Source organism: Pagrus major, chromosome 10, assembly GCF_040436345.1.
Source record: "Pagrus major chromosome 10, Pma_NU_1.0".
Taxonomy (NCBI): domain Eukaryota; kingdom Metazoa; phylum Chordata; class Actinopteri; order Spariformes; family Sparidae; genus Pagrus; species Pagrus major.
This window is the reverse complement of record NC_133224.1, coordinates 16,273,477-16,283,639: the sequence shown is the minus strand read 5'-3', so window position 1 is coordinate 16,283,639 and position 10,163 is coordinate 16,273,477. Positions and strand designations below refer to the sequence as shown.

General features: G+C 39.5%; 1 protein-coding gene and 1 long non-coding RNA gene across 2 annotated transcripts; both read right to left on the bottom strand.

Annotated features, from left to right (window-relative positions):
* LOC141003946 (uncharacterized) lies at positions 1-783 on the bottom strand. The gene is made up of 3 exons (XR_012179770.1): positions 701-783; positions 216-572; positions 1-80 (listed from the first exon to the last, which is right to left on the bottom strand). It is a non-coding gene; the product is annotated as an uncharacterized lncRNA (long non-coding RNA).
* Positions 784-8,731: 7,948 nt separating this feature from the next.
* Positions 8,732-9,841, bottom strand: sstr1b (somatostatin receptor 1b). Its single transcript, XM_073475202.1, has one exon. The coding sequence runs from the start codon at positions 9,839-9,841 to the stop codon at positions 8,732-8,734; it is 1,110 nt and encodes a 369-aa protein (XP_073331303.1).
* Between the last annotated feature and the right edge of the window lie 322 nt (positions 9,842-10,163).

The following is a 10,163-nucleotide window of genomic DNA, read 5'->3' as shown; positions in this document are numbered from 1 at the left end:
AAAGATTTAATTGTTTTATTGAAATTGTTACATTTTGCTGATGCTGTTAAGTAGATACCTCCTCAGTGGTGAAAGGTTTCCTGAAAGACAAACACACATTCAGTTTGTCTGTTAGTTAAACATGATGAAGTAGTGGTATAGGGCACTACATACAACATGTTAGTGTAATGATTTGTGCCTGACTGTGTGTAATGTTTGAATGTAAGTTCACTCACCTGTTGGCTGTGTCTCAATTCAGGGGCTGCATCCTTCGAAGGGCGCATTTGAAGGCCAATTACGTCACAACGCTGCGCGAAGGCTGTCCCAATTCGAAGGCTCCTTCAAATGCGGCCCTCTTTTCCCTCTTTTTGGAGGACGCACCACTACTATCCTTCGTGGCCTCCCATATCCCAAGATCCTTTGTGCGCCCGAAACAGAAGAAAGAAAGAAGGAAAATGGCAACATCAAGTGGTGTAGATTGTCTATACTGTTCTCAACAGCTTGATGCAGGAAGTTTACTCATTTCCCAAAGTAATCCTCCAAGGAATACGCCAGGTATGTATTTAGCAGGATTTATTGAAGAAAAGGTAAAACTGAAATACACAATAAAACACACAGGTAAGTAACTGAACATCGATAAATATAGTATAAATCAAAGCACAAGAAACCAAATAATAACATATCTCCATTCCTAAGGTTATTTAATAAAGATATTACTTACTAGCGATGCCCAAAGAAGAGAACCAAACGAGGATTAGGAAGGATCGTACACTTGCACACCGTGTGCTCATTAACAAAATCAAGATGGCTGCTACAGCCGATCAACAGGAAGTAACGGGAAATACCCAATCGGGGTTAACAAAATAAAGGTCTGCACTTCAAATTAAACTTTACCAAACTAAACAGTCTTAAGTGTTGTGTGTTACATTACATTGTCACTTTCGCGGGCCTGGGCAGCAGTAATCGTGATGTAAGGGTAAGGGGCGGGAACATCTGGTGACGCAACCAGGAAATGCTCCGAAGGCTAGACCGTCCCATTTAACAATGGTGGACGCAGCTTTCGAAGGTACCTCCAAAGGACTCGCCTTCGGAGGCCGCAAAGGCCGTGTCCTTCGAAGGATGCAGCCCCTGAATTGAGACACTGTTGCCTGAACACTACAAAGGTGTTCAGGCATTAAAGTCTGTTTTGGTTCAAATCTATCAAACGTGTACATTTATTTGTGTGTGTACAATTTGTCAAATCTAAATTGAATTATCAACATTACAAAATAAACATTAACCCATTGGTGAATAACAACTATATTTACCATAGCATTACCAGCTTCACGTATTTTAACTGAAAGTTAAACTTTGGAGGTTTTATAGTCCCTTGAAGTTTAACATATCTGGCTGTTCTCTCTTGGATGTTCAAATGAGTAAAAACCGAGTATAAACCCGTTACTTAAATTTATACTAACTATACTTAGACACTATCATACCAAATTATACTGTAATTATGAACCAAATCGGAGATCCTGATACACTATTAAACACCATTTTACAAGATCTTAGTCTAATTAGAAATCACACACAATGCCATATCAGATCCAAAATATGCTAGTTAGACGCTATTCTACCATCACTACCAAATTATGAATTTAATGCTACCAACATCGGCCTTTAGCTTAATTAGACGAATGTACTGCTATATTATATCGGGCATGGCCTTTATAATAGTTGGGAAAATACATTTATTTGGTTTATTTTATTAAAATTGGTGATTAAGGCAGCTGTTGTGTTTACAGACTCTTGATATGGATGTTAATACTGCACACTGTCAGTGTCACTACACTCCCCCACCAGTAGGTGTCTCCTTACTGTGTAGAGTAGAAAAGACTGCAGAATAATGTACAGAGAAGAAGAGTGTAACAGGTAGACAGCAATCAGCTAGCGGTTGCTACGAGTAAATAAAGTCCTCAACAGTTCTTCCTCCTGTGCTTCATCAACATAACAGCGGATACTCCGGAACTCAGGCGTGTAAAAAGTACAGGTTGTTGTCCTCCGTCACCACCACAGCCTGTGTCGCCGCTGTAGCATCGGCCAGCACTGGTTAGCTGTTCAGTGAACGTCACTGAGCAGTTCAGTTATTTGACTGACATCTGTTCATACATTTAGGAGATAACGTTGTTTTTCTGAAAGCTTCAATAGCTCAGCAAACCTCCAGAAAAGGGAACTTCCAGAGAGCGACCATCAGCTCCTCACGAGCAGCGTGTGTTTGAGCTGGAGCTCGGCTACAAACAGCTGTGGAGGCCCCTGTGTGAAGCGAGGGCCACAGTGATGCCTCGTGAGCCGCACAGCGCCCTTTAGCCCTGTGCAGGGCTCTGGAGCACTGGAGGCCGTCCACAAGGGTCAGAAAAGCGACCCTCTAAGAAAGTCTAATAAGGGTCTAACAGTGAGAAGGACCACTTTATTTTACAGTACAGTTCTGTTGTAATGTGCCACAAATTATCCTCTAAGTAAGTCTAATAAGGGTCTAACAGTGGGAAGGACCACTTTATTTTACAGTACAGTTCTGTTGTAATGTGCCACAAATTATCCTCTAAGTAAGTTTAATAAGAGTGGAATAAGGGTCTAACAGTGGGAAATAAAGATGCAATGTCCTGGCAGCTTCAATAGCTGGTCTAATGTTACTGGGGTTGGATAGTGACATGGCTTTAAATGGTCTGATGTCTTAACTATGGGAGTAGAGCATCGAGGAAGCCACCTACAAACTCCACAAGACTCCAGAAGACATCCAGTTTACCAGGGCCGTGTGTAGTAGCGACCAGATGTGAACCGATGTGGTTTGACTTTAGTTAAAGCTATAGTTGGTAATCCTGTTCAGAAACACTTTTTGTTATACTGGGTGAAATGGTCCTTCCATCCTGAGAGTAGTCAATACATAATGTGTTCAGAAAAAGGAACGAAAAAATCCGACATCTGGCAGCTGCAGGCCTGTATAAACTCTTACCAATCCCTGCCTCTCGGTCTGAGTGGAAAGAACCAATCAGATGCCTTCATGTCTCGTCCTGCCCACGCCCCCCTCTGTCCCTCCCTCCTCCCTGCATGCACTCATCACGTGTCACTGTTGCCGGAAATATTCAGCACACTCCAGGTAACTCGTTAGAGTTAGCAGGAGAGAACAATGGCAAAGAAATGCAGCCAAAAGTAGGACTCCCAGCGTTACTTGTAACGGCTCGCCCTACTAAACGGGCTAATAAAAGAAAGCCGGAGGCAGAAAAAGCTGCAACGAAAAAGGCTTTGGATAAAGCCAGAGGGAAAACCAGAGTCAACATCAGTTCAGCTTTTGAACGGTGGAGACAACTGAGGGAGCTGAAGGGCCTAAGAAGTGATGCAGAGGTTGCTGTCTTTCTGTTTTGCTTCAGGGGGATTTGTTATTTTCATGAAATATGTAACATTAGCCAACTTAGCTACTTTTGTAGCTCGTATTAGCCCAATGCTAACATTAGCTTCTCTGTCTGTGTAAGCCAGCCTGCCCTGCTAACTCCTACTGTCAGATGCGCTTTCAAGTTTGTGGTGGCATGGCTTTGGATGGAGCACTGACGGGAGGGGGAGGAGGGGGTGGAGCTTAAAGGAGGTGCTACTTTCAAATCTTGCTAGCTCTTCAACATTACCAACTATAGCTTTAAGGTACCGTTTTCTTCAAATGATCAATAAATGACTCTGTAAGAAAGTGAAACTATGTTAAATAAAGCTCAAATAAACGTATTTTCCTCTGAACTGTGTATTTTGTCTGACTATTATAAAGGCCATGCCCGATATAATACGGCAGTACATTCGTCTAATTAAGCTATAGGCCAATGTTGGTAGCATTAAATGCATAATTTGGTAGTGAGGGAAGAATAGCGTCTAACTAGCATATTTTGGATCTGATATGGCATTGTGTGTGATTTCTAATTAGACTAAGATCTTGTAAAATGGTGTCTAATAGTGTATTAGGATCTCCGATTTGGTTTGTAATTACAGTAGAATTTGGAATAATAGTGTCTAAGTATAGTAGCCTATATTTTAAAGGAATAGTTCACTCTAGAACGAAATTCAGTCATTATCGACTCACCCTCATGCTGATGAGAAGTCCTGTGTAGTTTCTTATTCCTCAAAGTGCAGCTGAGACCTGCGGGGGTACCCTCCTGTAGCAAAAATCCATATAACGGGCATAAATGGTGTCCGAGACGAAAAGGTCCATAAAACTACACAAAAACTTTGTAATATTCCTCCATACTGCTAGTCCGCTACAATCCAAGTGTCCTGAAGTGGCGACATCCAGAGTTTACTCGAAACGACGTCATAACCCTGTAATAGCAGATTACACATCGGCTAAACACATTTTAGTTTGATCATTTATTCCATCCTGCACAATAGATCCCTTCTCAAAAGGTTTATTCAATTGTACTTTTAGTATATGTCTACATAACAACTAAAAATAAGAGTATGCTTTCAGTTTCCTTGTGAAATACCTATCAGAGATTTAGTTAACAAAGTTACACTAAAGTATACTTAATAGATTATTCAAGACAAGTATACAGAGCAGTAAATTTGGTTTTACTTCATACTGTGTGTTGCTGAAAGCCATAAAAACTTTTTCCCCCAATTTTCCCCACATTTATTGTTTAAGGTTGATTTTCTTACTAACAGTGCTCTTTGACTGTCCCAATATCCAGAAGTGAAAAAATCTGTACATATATGTGCATTGAGAGACTTATTGATGACAGTACTTGCTCCTTTTTTTCCTGCTGGCCATATGAGGAACTTGGTTTTGTGCTCTTTTTTTGCATTCCAGCAAGGTCAGTCAAATTTCTCCCTGAAACAGTACTTTTAAAAGCTAACAGTCCTCAATGAAAATCTCTCCTCCCACGTATGTCTCTGCCTGAAAGACATCTCTTGGCTCACCTAAATAGCAGCAGAGAAAGCAGTGATTTTCAGGGTTAAGAATGTTGGTAGAATGCTTGTACTCCCAATCCAAACTTGTGTCACTATAAGAATTTTTGGCCGGTTTGTAGCAGTTTGTCAATTCTGAGATGCTGGATAGAAATGGGCCCAGAGAAAATATATTTGAATTAATCTCTATTCACATTTTTTGCATTTATTTTGTATGTAATCTAGATGAAATTTAAATTTTCCTGGCGAGGAAAAGGTCTTAAGCCTAGAGCTGACTACAGAAGCATTCTAAACTGCATTTTAAACCAGGTCACAACAAGGACTTCTCTCCGTGTGATGCTATGATACTACATGTCAGGCTAGATAAATATTTTTTTTCTCTTTTAATGTAATGGCTCCTATAACCTCTTATTAACTTCTGTATACATTTGTGAATGGGGTGCTTTAGATAGTTCTTATTTAATTTTATTAAGATGGCCCCCTTAATGACTGAGTTTGAAAACCCTGAAACCACACTCATAATTACTATGGCCACTGTCGTTGAGCATATACACATCATTTTGTGGCACTAGCTGAAAAGACTAACTCTGTCATTTTGGGGGGAGGACAGTGTCTGTGAAGTGTCTAAAGAAACCAGGGGCGATTCTACGATCTGACCTTTGGGGGGGCTCAGCCCCCAAGAAGCAGCTGACATCCGCTCTTGACGAGGAATTATGAGGCTACTGAATTTAATCCAGTTTTTAAATTTCTTAGAAAAAGGCTAAGATTTTTCATAAAAGCAAGAATCTTTGATTATCCAACCATGATTTATGTACATGTTCCACTGACATACAATCCCCCCACTAAATCAGTCATTTCACCGGATGAGAGTCTAATATCTCCCTAAACCTATGATAACAGTAATGATTAAGGATGAACAAGATGATCAACTTTTCTCCAAAAAATAGTTAATGTAAACTGAGGAGAAGGCTCAATTGACCACAACTGTCTGTCTATAACATTGTGTCTCAGCTTTTTTGGCCTATTAAGGGATAAAAGATCATCTTGAACTATAGCCTATTTTGGGCTATTTTTAAATGCCTATGCCCTCTAAATGGGATTTAATATGCATTGAGACATGAACCACCTTCCTCTATGCCATGGACAGTACAGTATTTCTGTATCATATTTACACAGTACTGAAACACATTGGTTTTCAATGTAAATTACACATGGTAACTATGGGAAATGGATGGTAAAAATTTGAAGACAAAGTAAAATATGAACTTAAAAAAAAAATTGTTTTATTGATATTGGAATATTGTCTGTATAAACTTACATTTTCAGAAAAAATATATAAATATTTAAAGGGAGATTAAAAAGTCATCCATGAAATTACTCTAAATATGATGTACTTTCTTTTTATAGGTAATTAGTGAGGTGGTTTGACCCTATAATAATCAATGCCCTTTTCTCACCTGCTTCTTCCAGGTCCTGCACCCTCTGTGTGTCCTCTCTCTCTCTATCCTCCTCTCTCCCTCTTTACATACATAGAAACGTTTTGGAAGGAAGTAGTTATAAACCTTTAAAATAATACATAAAGCAAACAAGCCCAGTGGGCCAATTTCTGAGGTAAATACATGTGGTCCTACATTATAACCTGTCAATGTGCAGTGGGACAGAGCAGTTTTAAAAGATTGAGTAAATAAATATGGGCAAATGCAATTAATGTGGCCAAAAAGATGCTTATTGTTATTGTCTTCTTGACTACCTGTTCATGTTCTCACCTGTTTCATCTTGCTCTCTCTCCTTTTCTCTCTCTCTATCCTCATCTCTCTATCTCTCTACCCCTCTCTTTGTACTGTCCACCAAAAAGACAAAGTAATACAGTATAACAACTAAACAACAAAGAAATAAATGCTAACTCATTAACATGTATTCATCTATTAAATACTTTGTTGCTATGCTACTAACTGGCATGGATTTACATTCTCTCACCTGCACCTGGCTGTTTTCTTTTAAAAAAAGAACGTATGTCCATCTATGGAAAAGCAGACATTTGCAGAGGGTTTAATGTTCCAGTGTTTAAGATGGTAGCACTTTTCCTACAGTATAGCGACCATGAATCCCCTTTCTATCAACAGCCAGTATGAAAAGCAGGCTTATGAAGTGTAAAAAAAGTAGATTCATGTCATTCAAATGTTAGTCTACTAGCACTATAGCTGCTACTCCTATTGCCATGATGCTTCACCAACCTGACTAGAAACTAGGCTATAGCTTATTTTGTGCCACATTAACTTACTGATAGCCTGTTAGCTGGGGGCTGGAGCTAACTAATAGTTTCTACCAGCAGTGATGAATACTTACTTTCTTGAAAAACTTTCTTATATCCATTCTTCTTCATTCACGTTCTTCTCTCCTCATGCTGTTCTAGTCGGCTCTGTGTGCTTCAACGTACACACACGCTGCAGGAGCAGAGTGCAAGCAAGGTCGCAGGGAAAACGTGGACTGGATTTTCAGTGATATGGGCGTTCTCTGTATGAACAAGTGGAATGGATTGGATAACGACACACTGAAGGGGCTCTCTCTACCTTACACTATGAAGTGAAGGGAAACTGAAAGATTTATGATCATATTTAAGTGAATAATGACAGGTTATATGATTATTTATTTAAACTCATATTCTGGCCACTTTATATTGAATTTGTCAGCACTTTTTTGTAAAAAAAAATGTTTTTGTTTTTTTTTAATAAAAACACCAAATTATTTAGGTGGGCTTAAGAATATTTTAGGGGGGCTTCAGCCACTGAAAGAAACCATAAACCACAGGTGAAAATATTCATTTTGTCAGCCTTTGTAATTTAGAACTATAAACTCAATTTATATTTCTTCTTTTTTCAGCCATTTCTGTAATGTTGTGCAAGCGAAACAGAACAGATCTGGCTCAATTTGCAAAGATGAACCACAAGTTAAGCAAACCCACCAACGAATAATTAACATACAAAACATAAACATACAGCAAATACAGAATCTTACATAGAAAAAACTCAACATCATTTAAAGCCTCTAGAAAATGACACACATTAATAATTCAACTTTTCTCTTATCTGGGTACGTCCCCCCCACACATCAAAGCCCAAGTTTATATACATATATGTGTGTGTGTGTGTATATATATATATATATATATAGAATTAAATCATTATTATTTGTTACTGAAAGAGTAAAACACTCGCACACCCTGAAATCAAGCATGGTGACACAAATATCACTTCGTCAACAATTTTGAATTGAGAATAACTACGTGTAAGACAGTCTAGATCAACTACATTAACACATTTTTAAAAAAAATCTGAACAGGTCATGAAGATTAAACAATTGGGAGGTGATATACATGTATTTGGTTGTGGTATGAAATTAAAACAACTTTTAGACACTGTAGAATAGAAACTGGAACTGGAAGGGGGTGGGTTGGTTTGATTTGAACTACAACACAATTTATAATTGGTAATCTTAAATAATTAATCTTGATAAGATAAATTAATCTAACAAATAAATTAATTCACAAAACAGCTTTTGATAAATTATGTTCAAATTGAAAAAGAACTTATTATCACATTTTAGGGAATGACAACAAATAATAAATAATGCTGGAAACTACTTAGAATTTATGTCAAGAGTTCACATGTTCAAGTACATTTTTGTATCGCACACTTGTGTAAGAATATAATACATAGAAATGATATATCCCCAACCTTCTGTATGTAGTACAGTTTTTATCATGTTTCCCAATCAAAGTAAAGATCAATGTCCACTGTGCAACCCTGAGGATGAGGCTGTGGTGAATCCTCATTTGTTACACTGTGGTTGTACGAGAGGTATATGTCCCATTGTAAAACACCATATCAGAAGCCATACAGTCCTTGGGAAAATCCAGTGGGCTACATGTTTCTTGTCTCTTCAAAGCTACAGCACAGTAATCCACCTGCTCCGCATCCAGCCCAGACTCCATCCACTGGAAACACACAATGCGCTGGAATGAACGTCGGAAGTTGTCAGACACAAAGCCGTATAGAATGGGATTGGCACCACTGTTAGCATAGCTGAGGATTACAAAAAGCTGAGTGATCATGGGGTCAGGGGGGCGGTGGAAAACACTGACCAGCTGAACGATGTAGAAGGGCATCCAGCAGAGAACGAACACTGCCACAACTAGCAGCACCATGCGAGTGATCTTCTTCTCCGAGCGCCGTCGTTGAAGCCATCCTGCTTTAAGCCCCACTGCGCGCATCCTAGCCACCATTAGACAGTAGCATAAGCAGATAGCTCCGACCGGCAGCAGAAACCCCAGCAGGAAGGTGTAAACCACAAATGCTTCTGACCACGCTGCTTCAGGCCACAAGAAATTACAGTCCACGGCACCGTCCTGTGCAGGGACAGTGTCTGCGAAGATAATGATGGGCAGGATGACTATGAGTGACAGCCCCCATACACACACATTGACTACTTTGGCCACAGTGGGTCTGCGGTATCGGGCGGCCTTGATCGGGTGGACCACTGCTACGTAACGGTCCACACTCAGCACAGTCAGGCAAAAGATTGATGTAAACATATTGATACCGTCTACACTCAGCACCAACCTACACATCAGTGACCCAAAGGGCCAATGACGAACGGCAGCTGATGTGGCCAGAAAAGGAACACTTAACATGAACAGTTCGTCAGCAATCGCTAAGTTGAGGATGTAGATGTTGGTGGCTGTTTTCATTTTGGCGTATTTCAGAATGACGTAGATGACCATGGCATTGCCAGTAAGACCTACACAGCAGACAAGAGCATAGATGGATGGGATGATGATTTTACTGGCGTCAGGCTCCTGGTAGTAGTCCTCATAGCCTGAGCTTTTGTTATAGGTTGTTATATATGTTAGATGAGACCCATAGTCCTGGCTCCCATTGAAATCCATGGTCACTTTTGGTGGGTATGTGCTGTTGACTGTGATGATGCTAGCTAATGAAAATATAGAGAATCGAAGGGAAACCAAACTTTGGGCGTCTTTGCATTTGTAATAATTCTGTTTTAGCAACCTTTCAGGAACACTATTTCCCACAAGCTCAAGCTAGTGGCTGCATCATAGAAAAAGTGTACTGAATGGTGCAGATGTCACAAAGAAGTCTGCACTGCTGACACTCTGGAAAAGCTTCATTGGAGCTGTAGTCTTTCGTATTCAAACTAATTAATCCTTGTTACATTTTGTTAAACCATGAAGACTTAACATTCTAATCATG